Genomic DNA, 25,620 nt, shown 5'->3' with positions numbered 1-25,620 from the left:
ACACTTTACAGAAGTTTGCTGCGGGTCTTGTGAAGGTTACTACTGGTCACAGACATTAGCCATCATTGACGGATTTTTGCGTTTTTCTAGATATAAGATGTAAGAACTGGGCTCATAAAAATCTTCTCCTAAAAACATCTAACTATCTAAAGACCATTTCTTTCAGTTTTCCCAGAGCACAGAGTGCCTCACTCCAGGTCTCCACCCTGAGCTCCACTCAGGGGGGTGCTACAGGTGGGCAGCTGCAGTGGCTCCTGTTTTACTCAGGATGGCAAGCGCCAAACTGAAGTTCTCATGTGTAAGGGCAGTCAGTGAAGATATACTGCACGTCTGTTGCCTTATGTTTAATTATACGTGCCCCGTGTGGCTGCTCTTCTTGTTTCCTCTCATATTAAGAGGACACTAAGGCCCAGAAAGCTAAATGACTCAACCATGGTGACCGCTGAAGATGGACTAGTATAGAGGCTGCAAGCCTGTCCGTTTTTAGCTCTGCCCCCTGGTGGCACATGGTAGATACGCCTGGAAATGCTGGGGGACGTCTGCGTTGGGCCATTCACTGTCCGCTCCCTTGGCCTTGGCCATCCACCTTCTCTTCGCCAAAGGCTCCAGTAGGTGAAGCCAGAAGAGGGGCAGAGAAGCGATACACGCCAAAGCCGGAGTCAGACCCTGACGTAGGAAGGAGACTAGAGGAGGCTTCTTCTGTCCTCCCGCAGCACTTCGGTGGCTGCGTCAGCGACCTGCGGCCCACACTCAACATGGCGGCGGGGGCGCCAGCGAACTCCTGCCCTTCTCCATCATGGCGGCGACCAGACCCGCCTCCCTGGGCGCCGGAGTCATGTGACCCACACAATGGTTGAGCGCCCACTCCAGGCTTCCCGGCAACGCCGACTGAAAGTCATGACGGCTGCCGCGGGTTCGGTGGGCCAAGTCGCGGCGACCCTGCTGCTGTGCGCGCTGCTTGCGCCTGGCAGCTCGTACGTGCTCGACGACTCTGACGGGCTGGGCCGGGAGTTCGACGGCATCGGAGCGGTCAGCGGCGGCGGGGTGAGCAGAGGGCAGTGGGGTGAGCTGGGTGTGAGCTGAGGGGGTGGGATGGTGGGGCGGGGCGGTTGTGGGGGCGTCAGGGGTCCGCCCCGTCCCGCCCCACAAGCCCCCGCGGCGCAGCCCCGCAGCCCCTGGGCTGGTTGTCGGGGTGCGTGGGCTGCGTGGCTCGAGTCCACCCAGGCTGGTTTAAGGTGATCCTGTAGAGGCAGTTAGGTGTAACAGATAAGGATCCGGAGGTCCACGAGTAAGTGACAGGTCTAGATAGTGACAAGGCTGGGGCTCAAATCCTCCCTCACTTTGGGCAACGGGGCCTGGGGGCTCTTCTCCTTGGGGAGGGCACCCGGTGAGGGTCGCTCTTGAGACGGCCAGAGAGTGAGCTGGGGAGCGTCTGTCTGCTGAAGAGGGTGAGCCTGTGGGATGCTGTGCCTCTTCCTTTTTAGGAAGAGGGGTCGGGGGAAGTGCAGGACCACTAGTGCGGGGCGCGGTTGGGCTCTTTCAAAGGGCCGAATGCTGGATAGGTTTTTGTCTGGAGGCATAACAGGTACCCCAAGGTCTGTTTAGAAAGGTGAGAGGCCAGAAACTGGAACTTTTTTTTTTTTTTCTTTTTCTAGTGGCGGACTACGCCAGTATCAACTGAGAGTTTAGGATTTTTGGAGGATCGTTTTCCCCGCAGAAGGTGAAGCCCTAGTTCGTGAATTACAGGCTGGAAGGGTCAGTCCCTCACTGGCGGCTATTTAGGTGTGCCAGCGGAGGGAAACCTTGGATGGAGACAGTGACTCACCACCATTAAAGTGCCTAAGAATCACCTTGTGCAATGCAGACCCTGCCCCGCCCCCATTCTGACTCTAGTTCTGGAGTGAGGTCTGAGAATCTGCATTTTTAACAAATGCACCAGTTGATTCTTATAGTATGTATTGAGAGAAATTTTTTCCTGATTCAAGGGTCTTTGGGGCAAGGGATGATCTATTTTTGAACTTGTAGTTTTAGAATAGATTTAGAGTTACGGAAGTGTTGCCAAGACAATACAGAGTTCTCATATATCTGCAGCCAGTTTTCTCCTGTTAATGGGCATCTCACATCAGTATGGTACATTTGTTCCAACCAGTATTCATAACATTAATGAGAGGCCATACATCCTTTTGTATATCCTGAAGCTGTTACTTAATGCTCTTTTTTGGTTCCAGGATCCCATCCAGGATACTAATTGTATTTCGTTGTCATGTTTCCTTAGTCTTTTCTGGGCTGTGTCCATTGGGATAAGTTCTCCTCATGTGGGCATTCCAAAATACATAGGTTAAGGGAGACATGAGGGCCATTACAGCTTAGTGCAAAATTTGTGTGGTCGCAGCCAATAAGTCCCTTGCTTCCTTGGTCGTGCTGACAGGTGGCCACCTGGCTTGGGAGCCTGCTGTGGTAGCATGTTTTTGACTCCTAACAGTTTGCTTGGTCCTGTACCCTGCTGTTTGTAACATTTGTCTTGTCTTTTTTTAATCCCCTTCTATTTATAGTCCTTGGGTCCATGGGGTTTATGGGGGCAGACCTTCAGGTGAGAAGGGTTTTCTTTTTTGTACCGCAGATCATAGCTAGAGCTGATTTTATTTGAAAGTAGTTAAGGCTGAACTTTGAATGGGTTGTTTGTTGGGTTGAGCCAGATGGAGCTTAGATCTTTAGATGCAGTTAAAAACTAGCTTGAATGCTTGCTTGCTGGGTGAATGTTTGGGGCTGGTCTCAGCCTTTTGATAACCAGTGATATGGCTGCGCTGGCCCTTTTGGTTTTTATAATTGCAGGATGCCTTCAGCAATAACCATCAGAAAACTTTGAAAAAAAAAGTTTATTACTCACAGGTTCTGGCACACTTAGGGCTACACAGGGAGTTACAGGTAAAGAGAGAGAGTGAGAGGTAGTGTGGGCCTGGTATTGTTTTCTTTAGGACAAGGGGTGGGAGCCTAGTGTTTCATGGGCCTAGCATTTTTTGGTTTGTTTTTAAGGCCACACCTGGGGTATATGGAAGTTTCTGGACTAGGGGTCGAATTGGAGATGCAGCTGAGGCCTATATCACAGCCACGGTAATACTGGATCCAGGTTGCTTCTATGACCTCTGTCGTAGCTTGCGGCAACACTGGATCCTTAACCCACTCAATGAGGCCAGGGATCAAACTTGCATCCTCACAGACACTATTTCGGGTTCTTAACCCTTTTGAGCCACAGTAGGAACTCCTGGGCTCACTTTTTATTGATGAGTTTAAAATTTAAGAGTGAGAATTTGAAGTGCAGGCAGAGAAAAAATAAGTGGCCCAAATGATGGTCATTTATCACAATCAACCAAGATGTCTAAAACCAAGGGTTCTTCATCCCTCTACCCAGCCTGGCTCTTTATCTAGTTCTCTGGAGGGCAGGGTGTTTATTTGAGATAGCCATCTTGGAAGTGGATAACTTTTGAAGTAGATGCCTAAGCAATCAAAGCTTCAGTCCTACACTTTTATTACAAAAGAGGAAAAACCACCTATCAGGGATTACACTGCAATCCACCCTTGATCCCTAGGCATCAGAGTCAATGGTAGGGGTGTAAACTACTGGAGTAATTGATTTGCTAAAAGTCAAAGATAGGGCATGTTGTAAACTAGAAAATACACATCTGAATAGGATTATAGTAGCACTCCTATAATAATTATACAAGCAACAATCTGAAATCCATTTTGTAGCTGTTGTCCCAAGCTTGAAGTGTCCCAACTTGAAACCAGGTCAGTGATCTTGGAGCCTAGGAATCTTTTAAAAGCTTAGGATAATATTGTGATAAACATCTTAGGCCATCCAGTGTAAGTAGATTTGAAACTGTCCTGAGTTGGTGGATCGTTCCATATCTCATCCAACTACTTTCTTAGAATACATTAGTTCAACTAAAGGGTTGTGGTTTCAGGAGGCAGTTATGCAGGTGGGCTTATAAAGTTAGGCCTATATGGTGCAAGTATTTGATTCAGGTTATTTAATAAGAGGCATTCCTGTGGAAACCAAAGAAAAACAATGGTTAATGATTGGAGCAAATTATAAACCTAGTCTGATTCTGAGGGTAGCCAGTTGAGATTTATAAATGTAAGACTTGAAACATCTTCAGACATAGTGGGGACAAGATGGTGACAATCATAGATTTTCTCTCTCTCTCTTTTTTTTCTTTCTGTCTTTTTGTCTTTTTAGGGCCTCACTTATGGCACATGGAAGTTCCCAGGCTAGGGGTCCAATCAGAGCTGTTGCTGCTGGCCTACACCAGAGCCACAACAACGCCAGATCTGAGCCGCGCCAGATCTGAGCTGTGTCTGTGACCTACACCACAACTCACGGCAATGCCGGATCCTTAACCCACTGATCGAGGCCAGGGATCAAACCTGCAACCTCATGGTTCTTAGCCGGACTTGTTAACCACTGAGCCATGGTGGGAACTCCAGAAACCTTAATTTCTAGTCATAACTGGAGGTAAGTAATTTTGAACCATCTATTACACCAGCCTTTTGTAGATTGGCAAGTTTATGAATATATTTTATAATTTCTAGAAGCTTATGCTTTTTTTTTGTCTTTTTTTGCCATTTCTTGGGCCGCTCCCGCAGCATATGAAGGTTCCAGGGCTAGGGGTCGAAGCAGAGCTGTAGCTGCCGGCCTACGCCAGAGTCACAGCAGCGCGGGATCCAAGCCGAGTCTGTAACCTACACCACAGCTCATGGCAGTGCCAGATCCTTAACCCACCGAGTGAGGCCAGGGACCGAACCCGCAACCTCATGGTTCCTAGTCAGATTCATTAACCACTGAGCCACGACGGGAACTCCTATGGTTTTTTTTTACGGCTCAGTTTTCCTCTGTAGCACAGGACATGTTTACAAACAGATCTAAATATCTTTAGTTTCTCTGTAATAAGAAACCAAAATTAGGCACACCCATGTTTAGTAATTAATGTTTCAGCATTTTATATTGCTTAGAAATGATCTATATATTTAATGAATTTCCATTGTTTAACTTAGCAAAATTCTAAGGTTTCAAGTTACCAAAGAGATTTAGGTGACTAGTTTTAAGTAGACATACCATAAAACAATTATTTTTGAAAAGTGGATGCCTGAGCAATCAGAGCTTAATTTAGACACTTGCATTATAAAAAGAAGAAGCCTGGCATTCTTGTGGTGCAGTGGGTTAAGAATCTGACCACAGTAGTTTGGGTTGCTTTGGAGGTACAGGTTCAACTGCTGGCCTGGCGCAGTGGGTTAATTAAGGGGTCTGGTGTTGGGACTCAGAGTCAGTCCCTGGCCTGGGAACTTCCATATACTGTGGTTATGGCAACAAGTAAATAAATAAATAAATAAATAACCAAAAAGAAAAGGCCAGTGGATAGCTGATTCGCTTTCCTGTAAACCTGAAGCTAGTACAACATTATAAATCAACTACAATAAAATTTAAAAAAAAAAAAAAAAGCCAGTGGATATCATGGTCTGTAGTCTAATCACAGATCTGACCAAAAAAAAAAAAACAACTTTTCCCTAACCCAACTGATTTTCACAATTTTAATTCTTAATATTGCATCCTCACTCACAAGTGCTGGAACATATTTCAACGTAAACAGTTGTCTAATGGGCTAATGTATTTATACGTTACTACTACCCTTCTTATTTTCATGGGTTAAACCTGGAATAGCCAATATTTCATAAAATGAGGACTCATATGTCCTAATATCTTTATTTTGATATTAAATTCAATGTTTAACTTGCCAAAAATGGAAATTTTTTATTTCATGTTTATTAACTCAGTTTAAAATTATTAAAATGATAAGAATTCTTTTATAACTCAGAACAGGAAGCTCTTATCTTTCTGGTAGTGTTCTTATGAGCAATACATTACCCATATTAGAAGTTCAACACATACTGATTGAAGGAAAATGGTTGCTAAGCTATATTTGCATACCACTTTAAATTTCTTCCTGGAGTTTCTGGTATCCAGCAGTGTGTAGCAGTAAGTATTTGGAATGTTCTCATTTAAAATGATAGGCAAGGGCAGCATGGTGCACACAGACTTAAGAGCAGATTGCTAGGGATCTGTTCTGGGTCCTGCCAATCACTGGATAGCTTTGGGCAGGTTATTTAACCTCTCTATATCTCAGGCTTTTTTCTGAGGACACAGTGCTACCTGCCTGGTAAGAACATTGTGAGGACAGATGTCAAAGCAGATAGGATGGCATCTGCCGCATGACTAATTTTGGTTACTATCATTCTCTTTCATACCTTAGTGGGGAAGAAGTTATCCCAAGGACTTTAAATGAAAACCTTGTTCCCGTTTGGGTATGCAATACCTGCCATTAATTGAGAGCTTACTATGTTGCAACTACCATGCTAAGGCTTCTTAGCATGGGCTGGTTGCAAACAGCTTCAGGACGTATTCAGGGAGTGTGATTAGTGATTTGGAAGTTTGTTATTGCTTTATGGTACATTTCAACATCTGGCCATACTACTCCTCTCGCCATTGACTACTGCTTTTGCAGTGAGTATGAATATAGGCTTGCAATAGTGTAATGATGTGGTATGTTTGCTCAAAGTTGGCACTTTCTGAGTTAAGGATAAAAGAGCATAGAGAGCAGAATAACCCCCAAACAGCACAACATACTGCTCTAACAATAGTATATATTGCTAACATATTGCAGAGCAGGAAGCATTGTTTCCTTTGGATCAAGGATAGGTTAGTGTGCATATACAGCTTTCATTAACATAAAGTGTGCCTCCTTTAGTATTTGAGCTTCTGCTAGTTTGTAAGGTCTTTCAGAACAGGGACTGTGTTTTTGAAAACAGTTTGTGTATACAATGCCTGTTATTTCTTGAGAGTTTACTATGTGCCCGCTGTGTGCTAAGTCCTTTACATACATTTTACTTTAGTCTTAGAATAGCTGAGTGAGATAACTTACTTTATGAGAGTTTGTCCTTGGTCATATTGCTTGTAAATGATGTAATCAGGATGCCAGCTTCATTCAAACTAAAGGCCTATTTTATGTTCCCTGCACCAGTGCAACAAATGATAACATGCAAGATATTAAATGAATGTTTATTGAATAAGAGAATACATGGGATAGGAACTGGAATAAGACACAGTCCTTCTCCTCAAGGAACTTAGCGGTGAAACAGAACAGAGAAGCATTGATGAGGGTGCAGGGCTAGAGGAGTTATGGTAGAGAAATGGGCCCAGTGCTTAGGGAGGGGCACCTACATCAAGCCAGTGGGGAAGAGCAGAAAGCATCCTTCCTTGAAGAGGTGGAGTTTGACCCAAAAGCTGAAGGATGAGTTGGAATTGGCCAAATAATGTGTTCTAGAAAGAAGAAAGAAAACATAGTTTGTTATTGCTAGATAGACGGTGTGAGAGCGATAAGGGGTAAAGTGTCAGAGTTGGAATCCAAATAATTAAGGGATTTGGGTGTAAAATTGAACAATCTGAACTTTATCCTGAAAGCTCTTGGGGGAATGGAGGTCTTGCTCGGTTTAAACAGAATAGTTTCATGGTTAGATTTGTATTTTGGGAAGATTAATCTGGCAAGGGGTGTGAAGGATAGAATATGAGGAGGCAAACGGGAGACCCTAAAACCATGTAGGCTGTTCTGATAATTGAGGAGGGCCTGGAGGAAGGTATTGGGGTTGAAGATGTGGGGGTTTGAGAGATATTAAGGAGATCTTCATGACTGAAGATGGATGGAAAGTTTGGTGAAAGGGTTACCCCAGATTTATGGTTCAGGCAGATGTTTTTCTTCATTAAGATAGCAAATACATGAGAAGAAGACAGATTTAGGATAAAGTGTTTGGGAATATGTTGAGCTTGAGGTGGTTAGAGAGTACTCCATGGGCCTGTGTCTCAGTGGCAGGGACTGGGGAGGTTCTGGGTATGAGGGGGAGAGATGTGGTCACCACCAGAATGTCCATGGTAGCATAAACAGAACATCAAGCCTCACGAAAGTCAAGTCTTGCTCTTGTCACATACTTGGCAGGGTGTAAGCGTTTTGAATCTAGGGCTTGTCTGGCTTTCGAGCCGAGTTTCTTGTTAAAACCTGTCTTTTTTTATTCCCCTGGCTTATATTGCTCTCCAAAGTATATATAATTGATCAATTATTGTTTTTTTTTGTTTGTTTTTTGTTTTGTCTTTCCTAGGGCTGCACCTGCGGCATGTGGAGGTTCCCAGGCTAAGGGTCTATCCAAGCTGTAGCTGCCAGCCTACGCCACAGCCACAGCAACTCGGGATCCAAGCTGAATCTGCGACCTACAGCACAGTTCCTGGCAATGCCGGATTCCTAACCCACTGGGGGGGGGGGCAGGGATCATACCCGGAACCTCAAGTTTCCTAGTCGGATTCATTAATCACTGAGCCATGACGGGAACTCCAGTTATTGATTTTTTGATTTTTGTGTTCAAGCTGTCATTAGCCATGGCTTAGGTGTGATCACGGGGTGGTGTCTGCATCTTCCACCTCTCTCTTTCCATGCATGCAGATGCCAGTATTGTGTGAGATTTCTTTAGGACAGCCTTGCCTGTGGACCACTGGGTGGTTATCCTTAGTGGCAATAGATGGTACCTGTGAATCTAAGAAGGATGAAGAGAATGGTGATTCCTTTAAGCATTGCTGCTTGTAATATTTGCCTGCAAGACGTTGAAGAGAAAATTTACTGGAGATTTATCCTTCCCATTCTGACGCCTAGATTTTGGGTAGATTAATCTGGCAAGGAGTGGCAAGATTAATCTATTTTAAGGCTGTTTGTAGTTGACAAACAGCCTTAAGATAGAGAAATTAAGTTTCTTTCTTTCTTTTTTTTTTTTTCTTTTTAGGGCTGCACCTGTGGCACATGGAATTTCACAGACTAGGGGTTGAATCGGAGCTGTAGCCGCCGGCCTACACCACAGGCACAGCAACACAGGATCTGAGCTGCGTCTTTGACCTACACCACAGCCCCAGGGATCAAATCCATATCCTCGTGGATACTAGTTAAATTCGTTTCTGCTACACCACATCAGGAACTCCCAAGTTTCATTTCTTCTAATAACCATTTTCTGAGTCAAGGTCCTCAAGATGAATTTGTAATAATGAGATTCATCCGTAGACTTAGCAAGCGGACCTCCTAGCCAACCCTCATCTCAGTAGAAGAGGAATTTGGTTGTTGCTTGGAACCCACGTTTTAGCTATTGAACAAACAATAGTCCTATTTGCCCGATGATGGGAAAGCAAATCAGGCAAACAGGCTGGGAAATGACTTTCCACAGCTTAACATTGCCCAAGAGCTGGCTAAATATGGGCATGCTAGATGGCATGCATAAGCACCGTGTAAAGTATTCATATTGGATTTGCTTTGTTCGTACTTTTGAAAACCTTTTTCTTTTTTAGGCAACCTCCCGACTTCTAGTAAATTACCCAGAGCCCTATCGTTCTCAAATACTGGATTATCTCTTTAAGGTAAGGAAAAATAATTTTTTAATGGTATCTGTGATACTTTAGAAACTGGGGTGAATTTCACCAATAGTCTTTCGCACCTTCATAATTCTAGTTTTTAAAAATCTGGCAAAGTACTTTTTGGAATAAGTTGCTATTTATTTGAAGTTTTGCTTTCATTTTCTCATCCGTGAAACCAAAGGCAGGGATTAGTAGTTGTCTTAAAGTGTTTTGCCTTTCATACAATGAATCACAGCGTTAATATTGTTACTTCTTTCCCCAGCCAAACTTCGGTGCCTCTTTGCATATTCTAAAAGTTGAAATAGGTGGTGATGGGCAGACAACAGGTAGGAGTATTTGGGGAATGGGATCATTTTCCACCAACATTTGAATCTGTACCTAAACTTATTGACTATGGTGTCAGAATATGTGATACTGATACTTCTGATATTATTTCTTAGATTGTTCCTTATTCTTCCTTTTTCATTCTAATTATTTAAAAAATGTTATATCCACATATGCATTTCTTGATACGAAACAGCATTTGGACTTTAGATTGTCGATTTAGTTGACGTAATCAATAGTAGACAAATCCACAATTTTTAATAAACTAATATTTACTAGAGAGCATAGGGACAGTTTGAAATTTTACTAAGAAGTTAAAAAAAGAAAGCTTTTAATGTATAGAACATGTAAGATGTTATAAGCTTTAAATACGTGGCAAATATTTGAGTAATTAGTATTTCAGAGGTATGGTTTTTTTTGGTCTTTTAAATATAAAACTGTTTTAACCACTAAATTTTCAATCTTCATTGTCATCACTTTGATGTTATGTAGTCCATGTAGTCAAAAATTTATAGGTCTCTGCTTTTCAGGAAGAAGAAAATCTCTCTTATTTTAGATTCCATTATAGTGAGCTTTAGTGTTCCTGTTGATGACTTGGAAGTAATTTTTGTTAAATAGATATATCTGTGTGGTAGTTTTGGTGTTTATGCTGAAAGAAAAAAATGCAAATCAAAAACAAAAGACAACCCCTGGAGTTCCCGTCGTGGCGCAGTGGTTAACGAATCCGACTAGGAACCATGAGGTTGCGGGTTCGGTCCCTGCCCTTGCTCAGTGGGTTAACGGTCCGGCGTTGCCGTGAGCTGTGGTGTAGGTTGCAGACGCGGTTCGGATCCCGCGTTGCTGTGGCTCTGGCGTAGGCTGGCGGCTACAGCTCCGATTTGACCCCTAGCCTGGGAACCTCCATATGCCGCGGGAGCGGCCCAAGAAATAGCAAAAAGACAAAAAAAAAAAAAAGACAACCTCATAACAAGAGCTATCCCCAATCTGTTATAAGAAGACATGCATTTTATTGTTAAACCCCTTTTTGCAGAATTGATAATGACTGGCCATCTTCATTTGCTGAAGCTAAATTAGAGGCAGAGTTACAGAAGCAGGTAGTTCTTGTGAATTCTGATGTTTGCCTTTAAGAAGAAAAGGGCTAGGGCCCCTCTCCTTTCAGGCCTTTCTTAACAAGGGCAGATGTTTGAGAAATGTGGTAGCACGTGAGAACTGATGTGACTTACCTACCCTGACACCTTGTAGAGGTTATATAGAATTTTCTTACAGTGGGAATGCGTACTTGTTCCTTTTTTCTCAACGTTCTGTTGTCTTGGTCTAACAAGACATGTTACAGACTCTAGGCGAGGGTTATGGCAGTTGGGGGTTAGGAGCCCAGGATTCACATCGGTGATTGAGAAGCTGGGAGTTGAGGTGGTCTAAACTTAAAGTTGGACCTGGGGATCTGAAAACCCCTGGAGACCAAATCTAGAATTTAGTTCTAGGAATTTTCAATTATATGAGTTGATAACGCCACTCTGCTTATAATAGAAAGTTGTGGTTGAATTATTTTAAGACCTCTAGGATGCTTAGGGTAATGAAAAAATGCGATAATGTTCTTTGATCATCCATCTTCAAGTTATATAAGATGATACTTATTTGCCCCATCTTAGAATTGGATTTGGAATACTACTTCTCTGAAATGTGTGTGTGTGTGTGTCTAGGGGAGAGGGGCCCTGTGAAGCACTGTTAATAGATAGTTTCCCTTCTTTTTTGCTCTCTCTCATTCAGATGGCACTGAGCCCTCCCACATGCACTATGCATTAGATGAGAATTATTTCCGAGGATATGAGTGGTGGTTAATGAAGGAAGCTAAGAAGCGGAACCCTAATATTACACTCATCGGTAAGAAGTGAAGCTTGCTGTACTTTTGTAGTCTATTTTCCTTTACTTTTAAAATTCTGAATCTTGTGCGTGGAGTGTCTGTTAATACTGAAGTATTAGTAATGTTGTTAATACTACCAGTATGCTACCAGCAGCAAAGTACGTGCCAGGCACGATTCTTTCTTTGCTCACATTGTGTCTGATCTTTATCATACTTCTGGAGTAAGATATTACTCTTTCCATTTTCCAGAAGCATTGGAAGCATAGAGAGGTTATACCACTGACTTAAGATTAGAAAATTAGGAAATGGCAAAAATAAGATGTAGAACCTCATTCTCTTCTGTTGTGTGTGTGTGTGTGTGATGCTAAACTAATTTCCTCAACAAAATTTCTTACCCAAATTTATAAAAGGGAAATATTAGTTATAAAATTGTATGTTTTTTTTTTGTTTCTTCGTTTTCTGCTTTTTAGGGCTGCACCCATGGCATATGGAGATTCCCAGGCTAGGGGTCTAATTGGAGCTGTTGCTGCTGGCCTACGCCAGAGCCACAGCAACGTGGGATCTGAGTTGTGACTGCGACCCACACCACAGCTCACGGCAAAGCCAGATACTTAACTCACATGGTGAGGCCAGGGATTGAACCTGTAACCTCATGATTCCTAGTTGGATTTGTTTCCCCTGCACCATGACTCCCTAAAATTGTATATTATATGCAGCAGTATATCCCAGCTATTTGCAAAATTGTGTCTTATGTGCATAGTAGACCTCGTTTCTAAAAGAGTTGTATACAAAAGTAGATTTTTATGGTTTGTTTAATTCGAACCTCAAGGATGTGGTATTCACTGTATTAGGCATTGGGAATTTGGAACAATCCAGCCCCTAATTCTTGTCCCTCTGGAGCTTAGATTTCAGCGGCAGGATGATTTCTCAAAGAGACTGTATTCCTTGCACTGTTCTCCTGTAGCAGCGTACAGACTTATAAAAGATATCACACATACATAGCGGTGGCATCTTTCATCATTTGAAATGAATTTGATTTTTTAGAACAGGCTTATACATTCAGGTTAAGTTATATATGTTAATGAGATCCATTTTTTAGGACTTGACTTCAAATTACTTTTAAAATCATTTTCAACCATCAAATTAAAGGACAAGCATAAGTTTTTCTTCTAAATTAAAAGAGAGAGCAGTCAATGTGTTTTTTCTAAGTGGACTTTTGTAAGAGATTCCAGAAATGTTTTGAGCAGTAAGAAACATCATTGACTTCAGCACATACTTGCCCATTGTGCTGCTCTCAAGGTCAGTTCTCATTTAAATGCAGGAGATCTGGCATTCTGAACCAAGTCCTAACAAAGACATACACATGGGGAGCCTTCAAAATGTGTTTGGTGTTTCATTGTTTTAAAATGTTTCATTATTTTAATGTCACATTTCTCATGTAGATATCCTTAGGCACTCTTCCTGAATTTAGAAAAATATGCATTTTGTCATTTTGATTTTGACTTTTTTTCAATGATAGACTAGATTGGTAATATATATTAACAGTTAAGGAACTCAATGTTAACCTTATTTTACTATATTAGTTTCGGAATTAGGATTTAGAATCATAATTAGTCCTTCTCTATTCTTCTCTCTCTCTTTTTTTTTTAACTTAAAAAATACTACTAGGTTATTGGAAGAATGTGGATTATTTTGTTCTATATTCTATAACAAAGGTATATTTCCCTATTGAGTCATTGGCGTTTATATTGGTATACAGACAAACTAGTTTTGCAAAATTTGATTACCTGACTAGTTAGTATTTAAATAACCTCCAATTGTAAGAAGATGTACTAGTGAATGAGGAATTTGTATTGTACTAACCTCACAGAAGTAGTTAAGCAGAAGCCTTTCAAGACTATTGGATCTGACCTCAGAGAAGAGAAATTGAATACTGACTATCCTTTTAGCAGGAGGTGGGGATGTTAAGTTAAATTGCATGCTGCTTTTCTTTGTTGGTAAGTAGCATTGAGAGAGGTGTTTGTTTCTGCTTGATTTCTTTCTTTGTCCTGAAAGAGCATTGGGAATTATGGAACTTGACTCTTGACGTCAATGAGGAATTACTGTGTTCGTAGACTGGAAAGGATTTTGAGAATTTGTGCATGGTGTGTGATCTTTTCTTTTGTCAGATCTGTATTGGCTTTTTGCTTGGCCTGAGTTCATTCTTTTTGGTTTGTTTTGCTTTTTTTTTTTTATGGTGCTGTTATACCCACTCCAGCTTTGCCTCTTTGTCCCTGCAGGGTTGCCATGGTCATTCCCTGGATGGCTGGGGAAAGGTTTCAACTGGCCTTATGTAAATCTTCAGCTGACTGCCTACTATGTCATGACCTGGATTGTGGGCGCCAAGCATTATCATGATCTGGATATTGATTATATTGGGGTTAGTAATATTTTTTAGAACATAATTAACTTTTAGACATGTATTTGTAATTTTTTAAAGGTAATTTGACTCTGTGGCACTTTGTTGACTAATTTGTTCTGTTGTTGTCTGTTAACAAATTAACTGGAGATCCTGCTATGGCACAGTGTGTTAAGACGCCAACTGCAGGAGTTCCCATCATGGCCCATCATTTAACAAACCCGACTAGCATCCATGAGGACTCGGATTTGACCCCTGACGTCGCTCAGTGGGTTAAGGGTCCGGCACTGCTGTGAGCTGTGGTGTGGGTCGCAGATGTGGCTTGGATCCTGAGTTGCTGTGGCTGTGGTATAGACCAGCGGCTACAGCTCTGATTCGACCCCTAGCCTGGGAACCTCCGTATGCCATGGGTGCTGCCATAAAAAGACAAAAAAAAAAAAATCCAACTGCAATGGCTCGAGTTGCTGCAGAGGCATGTGTTCGATTCCTGGCCCAGCACAGTAGGTTAAAGCTATTGCCTAGGTCACAGCTGTGGATTCAATTGGTTTCAATATCTGGCCCGGGAACTTCCATATATTGCAACTGTGCCATAAAACAAACAAACAACAAAATAACTGCATGTCATCATTTATTCTTCTTCTCTGCCCATCCAAATTCTTCCCACTCTTGAAAAGCGTACTTAGTGTAGGCCTCCCCTGAATTATGGTTTTGTTTTTGGTACACCCTAGCTCAAATCCTCCTTCTTGCAAGCTTCCTCTAGTTTCTCTAGTTCTAACAACAATACTGTGTTTACTATTCGGTTTAATGAGTAATCTCATTTTGCTCCATGAGACTTCTCAGGTCCTGAACCAGAGGGTGGCAAACTTTCTTAAAGGGCCAGAGAGTTAATATTTTAGGTTTTGTGGGTCAAAAGGGAATATTAAGGATACTATGTAGGTAATTATATAACCATTTAAAAATGTAACCACTTAAAACTGTAAAATCAATTTTTAGCTTTCAGGCAGGCCAAAATACAAATGGCAGGCCAGATTTGGCAGATTGGCAGAGATTTGACTTCCTTGTTGTAAACGGTTATCAACAACTTTTAATGATTAAAAAAATGTAAAACATAGTATTTTGTGTTTCTAGCTGGTCTGTTGGTAGGCTGGAGGCATGCCTCACCCTTCATTATACCCCAGAGAGCCTCACACACAAACATAGTGGGTCTCTATACACTTTTGCTTGTTAATATGCCATCTGTCAAAACTGATTTTAAAAGTTTTCATGCAATCAGCATGCAATTATTGAGCTCCTGTGTTGCAGGCATTGTGACTGTTATGTTTTAGGGATACCACGATTAATAAGCTCCTGGGGAGTTCAGTGAGAGAGGTTGACAGTGAACAGATAAAACACCGTGTCACAGGACATGAGGATGAGCCAGCGGCTGCAGGAAACCAGAAACAAGAATATAGTTTTTGTTATCCTTCTCCAGATTATAACTGAAAATTTGTTTGTTGTGTTTGAGAACTTTCTTAGATATCAGGGTATTTTTAACCCATAGTAAGACTAAATGTAGGTTTGGGTCTAATAGCATTTGTTATGGTAAAGTCCTATTTAGAAACTGTTCCTGGTAAATAATGGGTGATTTACATCTCCTTTAGACTCTTAGTAATCACAGACTGTGGTGAGGAGTTTCCTTGGTAAGAATACTTTGCTGTATCACTAGAGTGACAAGAGTAGCTAGAGGCTAGGCCCATCTCAGTTAACAGTTTTCTCAACTACAGAATGAAAGCCATAGTTCTCTTTCAGCTCTAAAGCCTCATGCTTCGAGATTCTAGGCCTAAGAGATTTATGCATGTTCCTTTTATCTGTCTTCATTGAGTTTGCATTTGTCATGTAGCACTTTGTTGTGATTCTGTGTGTGCTAAACATACTACTCCTGTGCAGTGTCCTTATTAATACTTGGCTTGTGTGTGTGTGTGTGTGTGTGTGTGTCTCGGGATCTTGTAAGAATTATTACATCAATTATAGTTCTTGGCATACAATACCTTGTCAGTCTTTGTGGAATGAATGAATAGATATTCCATTTTTAGAAATCTTTGGAATAAGTGACTTTTTGAAAAATATCCACCAAATATTTTAAGATTTTTAAAAATAATATTTCAATTAAGATTATCATATAAATATCTATAAATTCAATAACAGGATATTCCATAAAGTAAGAAAAATGGCTTTTAGGATGATACGCAAGATGATGAGAGAAGAGGCGTCTTGATAATATTTACTTTCTGACACAAAAACTTTCAATTCTCATTTTTTGACTTTCTCTTTTGCAGATTTGGAATGAGAGGGCATTTGATGCCAATTATATCAAGGTCTGTACAACTTTAAAATCTTTTTATCTTTAAGATATTAGTGAATAATACCTTTATGGTTATATGGAAATAAGTCCTAGGAATACTGTATTTTTTCACAGCACATTTATTTGTTTTCTAGTTGTGACATAAAATTCAAGCAATAGCTAATAATATTTATATTCCTGATTAAAGCATGTGTAATTCCCTCTAACCCTCAATTGCCTTTGTCTAAAAAGTTGTATTGAATTTTCCTATTTAAAAATTCAATATTTGTGGAATTGTGATCATTATAAAAAGCATATTATCATTTTAGGCCTTTAGGACCTCATGAAACATAGCTTTTTTCTTTCATTATCATATGTCAAAATTTATGGTGTATAATCTTATTCTTGTTTTCTTTGGAATGCCTGTTATTGAAATATGTTTATGTTTGTGATTGGCAAATAGGTAGCAACTAACATTTGTTATTTTTTTGAGTCACTTTCTCTAAATACTTATCTCAATTTAAATTCTTTTTATTATTATTATTATTATTATTATTTTGCTTTTTAGGGCCACACCTGAGGCATATGGAAATTCCCAGGCTAGGGATCAAATTGGAGCTACAGCTGCCAGCCTACACCACAGCCACAGCAACCCCAGATCTGAGCTGTGTCTGTGACCCACACCACAGCTCACACCAACACCAGGTTGTTAACCCACTGAGTGAGGCCAGGGATCGAACCCAGATCCTCATGGATTCTGGTTGGATTCGTTTCTGCTGAGCCACAAGGAGAACTCTATTTACATTCTTATTACCTCCCTTATGAGGTAACTTTTATTGCTGTTTCCCAGGAAAGGAAAATCTAGAAGTAATCACCCCTTCTGTCATTGGAAAACAAATGGCAGTTTAACTCTTCAGCTGGAGATATTCTCTAGTTTACTTTTTAGTTCTATTTGTCTTGTTTTATGTGTCTTTTCTCTAACAAATGCAATTTTTGTGATTTGGTTTAATTTTTTTTTCTTTAAATAGAGTTACTTATATTTTTAAGCAGGTCATATCTGCTACATTTCTTTCATTTATTTATTCATTCAGGCAACCAAGAAGCTTTTACTCACTTAGTTTTCCAGGCATTACATACATGCTTGTGATACAAGATAAAAATACTGTTTTTGCACAAAAGGAGTTACATTTGGGGGCTTTAAAGCCCCATATGGACAACTAAACTGTCAACCATAATTTCTCTAGCAGAATAATGTACATACAGGGTGGTCAGAAGGTGCAGAGAGGAGGTGACCCCTCTGCCTGAGTGGATTAGGGATGTCTACTAGAAGAGGCGATGTATGGTTGGAGTCTTTAAGATGGGATGGCTAGAATCTCCCAGGTTGCTAAGGCAGGGGCATGCCATTGGGAAGAAGTGACGAGAGGTAAAGGGACGTGGAGGAAGAGAAGTGGAGAAAGACGGGGGTGGGGGGGCACTGAGCCATCAGTGGGCCAATATATTCACTTGGAGGAGCGATACAACTTAATCACTGGTTGTGGGGAGAAGAGGACATAGATTTGGAGGACTGAATGCAGCCAGAGCCAGGTGACTCAAAGTCTGCTCCAGGCTGCAGACATGACCAGTGAATGTCTAGGGAAGTGGTGAGAGCGTGGTGGTGGGCAGTGGGTCATTGTGGGAGGTGAGGCAGTGGAGCTGGTGTAAGATTGAAGCACAAGTGCTGTTAGTGGAATGTTGTGATTGCTGTGAGTACAGGTCTGATGAGAGCAGCCCGAGGATAGAGCAGAAGCCAAGTTGGTGCCTGTGTACTGTGCAACTCTATAGTCAGGTGGATGGTGTTGCTGCAGTGATGAACTTTTATTTTCCCATATTTTATATTTCACAATTTTTCCCCCTTGGCATTGTACATGCATCTCTTTCTAGCTGTGTTCATTTCCTTTGAAGGAAGCATTAGAATCTGGCTTCTTTTTTCTTTTAAACTAATGATCTGCAACTAAGGTGGTTTTTTTTTTTAATTAAAAAATTTTTTTAAACCTTTAAAGTTCTGTTGCTGATTCCATTACATTCTAATTCAGCTTACCTGATTTGAAAGAGTCATTGCTCTTCTAAGACTCATTAACAGTGTTTTAAACAGATCAGACTTCGTTACCTTTTCTTCCAACCTTTAACTTACCTGCGATATCTCAGGAAATAAAAGCTTTTGGTTTGCACTTGTCATTTTTGTAGCAAGATTTTATTCGAATCTGTGTCCTATTTTTTGAAATGCCTATTGGAAAGAGTTCAATAATGGCAAATGAATGAAGGTGCTCAGGTTTGATAAGCTTAATGAATATATATTCCATATAGTATAGTAAGGTGGCTCCTGGAACTAATAAAGATTTGTTTTTAAGAGTATGAAGAAAAAAAATACGAACAAGCAATTTATGTAAAGATGGCAAGGCTATTTCTTCTTTTAAGTCTACTTTTGCTCTTTACATTGTATTTATGATTTACTCTGGTTTTTAGAGATATAGTTTTTAAATTGTGTCTGGAAAATTCCATCTAGGATCTGAGATTTGGTGGATGGAAGTGGATGTGTGAGTCTCTAGACCCTCATTCAGTTTAATCAGAACAGCTTCCTTTTCATTTATCTTTAAATAGGGTTTCTATCTAAGATTTTTTTTTTTTTAAGAAAGGGTTCCATAGTGAAAACATTTGAAATAATAGATAAAAGTTTGCTCAAAGAATGCTACTATTCATACTGACTTGGGGATGGCAACTTATTTATAAAACACAGCATATAGGCTTGTATATTTTGGAATGTTATTTGAATATACCATAATAAAAAGTAAGCAGTCTTAGCGGTGATGGTCAAAGAGTAGCACTAGAAAAACCAGATGTATCCATAGTGCTAAATACAAATGTGAGTAAGTTGTTCCCCCTCCTTTCTGTAAGAATAAGAAAGAACTTCAGGGTGATAAAATTCAAAATTGGTCTCCTTTTTAAAAAAATTGAAGTATAGTTGATCTACAGTGTTGTGTTAGTTTCTTATGTACAGCAAAGTAATTCAGTTATACACACACACGCACACACACACATTATTTTCCATTGTGGTTTATCACAGGATATTGAATATACCTGTGCTATAGGTAAGACCTTATTGTTTATCTCTTTCGTACATAGTAGTTTGTATCTGCTAATTGCAAACTCCGACTTTATCCCTCCCCTGTCCCCTTTTCCCTTTGGTAACCATAAGTTTGTTTTCTTTCTTTTTTTTTTTTTGTCTTTTGTTGTTGTTGTTGCTATTTCTTGGGCCGCTCCCGCGGCATATGGAGGTTCCCAGGCTAGGGGTTGAATCGGAGCTGTAGCCACCGGCCTGCGCCAGAGCCACAGCAATGCGGGATCCGAGTCGCGTCTGCAACCTACACCACAGCTCAAGGCAACGCCAGATCGTTAACCCACTGAGCAAGGGCAGGGACCGAACCCGCAACCTCATGGTTCCTAGTCGAATTCGTTAACCACTGCGCCACGACGGGAACTCCAAGTTTGTTTTCTATTCTGTGAGTCTGTTTCTGTTTCATAAATAAGTTCATTCATATCATATTTTAGATTCCACATATAAGTGATGTTGTATGGTATTTATCTTTCTCTTTCTGACTTACTTCTCTTGGTATGATAATCTCTAGGTCAGTCCACGTTGCTGCAAGTGGCCTTATTTCATTCTTTTTTTATGGCTGATTTATATTTCACTGCATATATCTACCGTATCTCCTTTATCCATTTATCTGTTGATGGACATTTAGGTTGCTTCCATGTCTTAGCATGTCTGAGCTATTGTCAGTAGTGCTGCTGTGAACATTGGGGTGCATATATCTTTTCAAATTATAGTTTTGTCCGAATATATGCCCAGGATTGGGATTGCTGAATCATATGGCAACTCTATTTAATTTTTTAAGGAACCTCCATACTGTTGTCCACTACTGAACCAATTTACATGACCACCAACAGTATAGGAGGGTTCCCTTTTATCTACACCTTCTCCAGCACTTGTTATTTAGTAGACTTTTATATGATGGCTACTCTGACTAGTGTTAAATGATACCTCACTATAGTTTTAATTTGCATTTCTCTAATGAGTACCGATGCTGAACATCTTTTCAAGTGCTTCTTGGCTATCTGTATGTTTTCTTCAGAGAATGTCTATTTAAATCTTCTGCCCATTTTTCGATTGGGTTATTTTTTGTTGTTGTTGTTGTTATTGAGTTGTGTGAGCTGTTTTATATTTTGGAAATTAAGCCCTTTTTGGTTGCATCATTTGCAAATATTTTCTTCCAGTATGTAGGTTGTTTTATTGTTTTGTTTATGGTTTCCTTTCCTGTGCAGAAGCTTATAAGTTTGATTAGGTCATATTTGTTTATTTTTGCTTTTATTTCTGTTACTTTGGGAGACTGACCTAAGAAAACATTTGTCAGATTTATGTTTTGCCATTCTAGGAGTTTGCCACTTGTAGGAATTTTATACTGTCATATCTTAATATTAAGTCTTTAAGCCGTTTTGAATTTATTTTTTGTGTGTCATGTGAGTGTGTGTTCTAGTTTCATTGGTTTACATGCAGCTGTCCAACTTTCCCAGCACCACTTACTTAAGAGACTGTCTTTTCTCCATTGTATATTCTTGATTCCTTTGTTGAATATTAATTGACATAGGTGTGTGGGTTTATTTCTGGGCTCTCTATTCTGTTCTGTTGATCCATGTATCTTTTTTTTTTTTTTTTGTGCCAATACTGTTTTGAGTACTCTACCTTTGTAGTATTATCTGTATCTCGGAGGGTTATATGAGGTTTGTTCTTTTTCCTCAGGGTTGCTTTGGCAATTCTGGTTCTTTTATGGTTTCTTATAAGTTTCGGGATTATTTGTTCTAGTTCTGTGAAAAATGTCATAAGTAGTTTGATAGGGATCCCATTAAATCTGTAGATTGCTTTGGGTGGTATGGCCATTTTAGCAATATTAATTCTTCCAATTCAAGAGCATGGGGTATATTTCCATTTCTTTGGATCATCTTCAGTTTCCTTTATCACTGTTTTATAGTTCTCAGCATGTAAGTTTTTCACCTCCTTGGTCAGGTTTATTCCTAAGTATTTTATTTATTTTTTGATGCAATTTTAAAAAGGATTTTTAAAAAAATTTCTAATATTTCATTGTTAGTGTAAAGAAATGCAACTGATTTCTGTATGTTGATCTTATGTCCTGCTACTTTGCTAAATTCATTTATCAGTTCTAGTAGTTTTTTTAATGTGGAGTCTTTATGGTTTTCTTTTCTTTTTTTTTTTCTTCACTAGAATTTCTCGTTGTATTTATTTATTTATTTCCATTTTAGCCAGTTTAGTGTTCTGTGCACTTTCTACTGTACATCATGGTGACCCAGTTACACATACATGCTTACATTCTTTTTTTTTTTTTTTAATATTCAATGTGAAGTTCTTTTTTTTTTTGTCTTTTGTTGTTGTTGTTGTTGTTGTTGTTGTTGCTATTTCTTGGGCCGCTCCCGCGGCATATGGCGGTTCCCAGGCTAGGGGTTGAATCGGAGCTGTAGCCACCGGCCTACACCAGAGCCACAGCAACGCGGGATCCGAGCCGTGTCTGCAACCTACACCACAGCTCACGGTAACGCCAGATCGTTAACCCACTGAGCAAGGGCAGGGACCGAACCTGCAACCTCATGGTTCCTAGTCGGATTCGTTAACCACTGCGCCACGACGGGAACTCCTACATTCTTTTTTCTTACATTATCATGCTCCATCATAAGTGACCAGACATAGTTTCCAGACATAGTTTCAACAGCAGGATCTTGTTGCTAATGCATTCCAAAGGCAATAGCCTGCATCATTAACCCCAAGCTCCCAATCCACCCCACTCCCTCCCCTTCCCCCTTGGCAACCGCAAGTCTCTTCTCCAAGTCCATGATTTTCTTTTCTGTGGAAAGGTTCATTTGTACCATATATTAGATTCCAGATATAAATAATATGGTATTTGTCTTTCTCTTTCTGACTTCACTCACTATGAGAGTCTCTAGTTCCATCCATGTTGCTGCAGATGGCATTATTTTGTTCCTTTTATGGCTGAGTAGTATTCCATTGTGTGTATATACACCACATCTTCCTAATCTAATCATCTGTCAATGGACATTTGGGTCATTTCCATGTCTTGGCTATTGTGAATAGTGCTGCAATGAACATGAGGGTGCATGTGTCTTTTATATGCCCAAGAGTGGGATTGCTGGGTCATATGGTAGTTCTATGTATAGTTTTCTAAGGTACCTCCATACCATTGTCCATAGTGGTTGTACCAACAGTGCAGGAGGGTTCCCACCAACAGTGCAGGAGGGTTCCCTTTTCTCCACACCCCCTCCAGCATTTGTTATTTGTGGACTTATTAATGATGGCCATTCTGACTGGTATGAGGTGGTATCTCGTGGTAGTTTTGATTTGCATTCTCTAATAATCAGTGATGTTGAGCATTTTTTCATGTGCTTGTTGGCCATCTGTATATCTTCCTTGGAGAAATGTCTATGCAGGCCTTTTGCCCATTTTTCCATTGGGTTGTTGGCTTTTTTGCTGTTGAGTTGTATAAGCTGTTTGTATATTTTAGAGATTAAGGCCTTGTCAGTTGCATCATTTGAAACTATTTTCTCCCATTCTGTAAGTTGTCTTTTTTTTGGGGGGGGGGGTTCCTTTGCTGTGCAAAAGCTTGTCAGTTTGATGAGGTCCCATGGGTTTATTTTTGCTTTTATTTCTGTTGCCTTGGGAGACTGACCTAGGAAAACATTTGTAAGGTTGCTGTCAGAGAATGTTTTGCCTATGTTCTCTTCCAGGAGTTTGATGGGGTCTTGTCTTATATTTAAGTCTTTCAGCCATTTTGAGTGTATTTTTGTGCAGGGTGTGAGGGTGTGTTCCAGTTTCATTGATTTACGTGCGGCTGTCCAGTTTTCCCAGCAATGCTTGCTGAAAAGACTGTCTTTTCCCCATTTTATGTTCTTGCCTCCTTTGTCCAAGAGTAATTGGCTGTAGGTGTCTGGGTTTATTTCTGGGTTGTCTCTGCTGTTCCATTGGTCTGTCTGTCTGTTTTGGTACCAGTACCACACTGTGTTGATGACTGTGGCTTTGTAGTATTGCCTGAAGTCTGGGGGAGTTATGCCTCCTGCTTGGTTTTTGTTCCTCAGGATTGCTTTGGCACTTCTGGGTCTTTTGTGGTTCCATGTAAATTTTGGGGTTGTTAGTTCTAGTTCTGTGAAAAATGTCATGGGTAATTTGCTAGGGATTGCATTGAATCTGTGGGTTGCTTTGGGTAGCATGGCCACTTTTACAATGTTAATTTTTCCACCCCAGGAGCATGGGGTATCTTTCCATTTCTTTACCTTTTCTTTAATTTCCTTGATTAATGTTTTATAGTTCTCAGCATATAAGTCTTTTATCTAGGTCAGTTGTATTCCCAGGTATTTGATTTTTTGGGGGGTGCAGTTTTAAAAGGTATTGTATTTTTGTATTCCTCTTCTAATATTTCATTGTTAGTATACAGAAATTCAAGTGATTTCTGAATGTTAATCTTATATCCTCTACTTTGCTGAATTTGTTGATTAGTTCAAGTAGTTTTTGGATTTAGTCCTTGGGGTTTTCTGTATATAGTATCACTTCATCTGCATACAGTGACAATTTTACCTCTTCCTATTTGGATGCCTTTTATTTCTTTTGTTTGTCTGCTTGCTGTGGCTAGGACTTCCAGTACTATGTTGAATAGCAATGGTTAGAGTGGATATCCTTGTCTTGTTCGAGATTTTAGTGGGAAGGCTTTCAGCTTTTCTCCATTGAGTATTATATTTGTTGTGGATTTGTCATAAATGGCTTTTACTATGTTAAGGTATGTTCTCTCTATACCCACTTTTCTTTTGTTAATGTGGTATATGACATTGATTGATTTGCGTATATTGAACCATCTTTGTGAACCTGGGATGAATCCCAGCTGGTTGTGGTGTATGATCTTTTTTATGTGTTGTTTGATTCAGTTTGATAAAATTTTATTGAGAATTTTTCATATATATTCCTCAAAGATATTGGCCTATAGTTTTCTTTTTTGGTGGCATCTATGTCTGGTTTTGGAATTAGAGTGATGGTGGCGTCATAGAGTTTCTTTGGGAGTGTTCCTTCTTCTTCAACCTTTTTAAAAAGTTTAAGGAGGTTGGTTATAAGTTCCTCTTTGTATGTTTGGTAGAATTCACCTGTGAAGCGATCTGGTCCTGGTCTTTTATTTGTAGGGAGTGTTTTTATGACATATTCAATTTCATTTCTAGTGATCGGTCTGTTCAGTTGATCTGTTTCTTCTTGATTCAGTTTTGCCAGGCTGTAAGTCTCTAGAAAGTTGTCCATTTCTTCTAGGTTGTCAAATTTGTTGGCATACAGTTGTTCATAGTATTCTCTCATGGATTTTTGTATTTCTGTACTATCCGTTATGACTTCTCCTTTTTAATTTCTTATTTTGTTTATTTGGGTTTTTTTCTCCCCTCTTCTTGGTGAGTCTGGCTGGAGTTTGTCAATTTTGTTTACCTTTTCAAAGAACCGGCTCTTGGTTTTATTGATTTTTTTTGTCCTATTTTTTTTAAATCTCTATTTTATAGATTTTTCTCTCTGATCTTTGTGATTTCCTTCCTTCTGCTGACTTTAGGTTTTATTTGTTCTTTTTCTCATTCATTTAGGTGGTGGGTTAAGTTGTCAATTTGAGATTTTTCTTCTTTCTTGAGGAAGGCCTGTATTGCTATGAATTTCCCTCTGAGCACTGCTTTTGTGGCATCCCATAAATTTCGAGTGGTTGTGTCTTCATTATCATTTGTCTCAAGGTATTTTTTAATTTCCTTCTTGAGTTCCTTCATTGACCCATTGGTTTTTTTAGTAGCATATTGTTTGGTCTCCATGTAGTCAGTGTTTTGTCATTTCTTTTCCTGTGGTTGATTTCTTGTTTCATGCCATTGTGATCAGAGAAGATACTTGAAATAATTTATATGCTCTTAAATTTGTTGAGGTTAGCTTTGTGCCCCAGTATGTGGTCAATTCTTGAGAATGTTCCATGCTCATTTGAGAAGAATGTATATTCTGATTTTTTTTTTTTGGATGTAATGTCCTGAAAATGCTGATTAAGTCTAACTTTTCTATTGTGTCATTTAGAATCTCTGTGGCCTTATTGATTTTCTGTCTAGAGGAT

General features: G+C 39.9%; 1 protein-coding gene across 4 annotated transcripts in view; it reads left to right on the top strand.

The window, feature by feature from the left end:
* The first annotated feature begins 695 nt into the window (after positions 1–695).
* The window catches only part of GALC (galactosylceramidase), a 67,421-nt gene continuing 42,496 nt past the window's right edge, over positions 696–25,620 (top strand). The window contains exons 1-6 of one of the 4 annotated variants that reach the window (XM_047795823.1): positions 696–1,044; positions 9,428–9,496; positions 9,756–9,819; positions 11,585–11,698; positions 13,958–14,097; positions 16,392–16,430. In XM_047795823.1, coding sequence (XP_047651779.1) covers positions 850–1,044; positions 9,428–9,496; positions 9,756–9,819; positions 11,585–11,698; positions 13,958–14,097; positions 16,392–16,430 — 621 coding nt within the window. In that variant the 5' untranslated portion in view covers positions 696–849. Of the gene's footprint in view, positions 1,045–1,148; positions 1,289–9,427; positions 9,497–9,755; positions 9,820–11,584; positions 11,699–13,957; positions 14,098–16,391; positions 16,431–25,620 lie in introns of those variants that run through there. The other 3 variants (XM_047795822.1, XM_047795824.1, XM_047795826.1) reach the window with 3 other exon arrangements.

Source organism: Phacochoerus africanus, chromosome 9, assembly GCF_016906955.1.
Source record: "Phacochoerus africanus isolate WHEZ1 chromosome 9, ROS_Pafr_v1, whole genome shotgun sequence".
NCBI classification, from domain to species: Eukaryota; Metazoa; Chordata; class Mammalia; order Artiodactyla; family Suidae; genus Phacochoerus; species Phacochoerus africanus.
The sequence above is the reverse complement of the archived record's forward strand: the minus strand, read 5'-3'. Positions and strand labels throughout refer to the sequence as shown.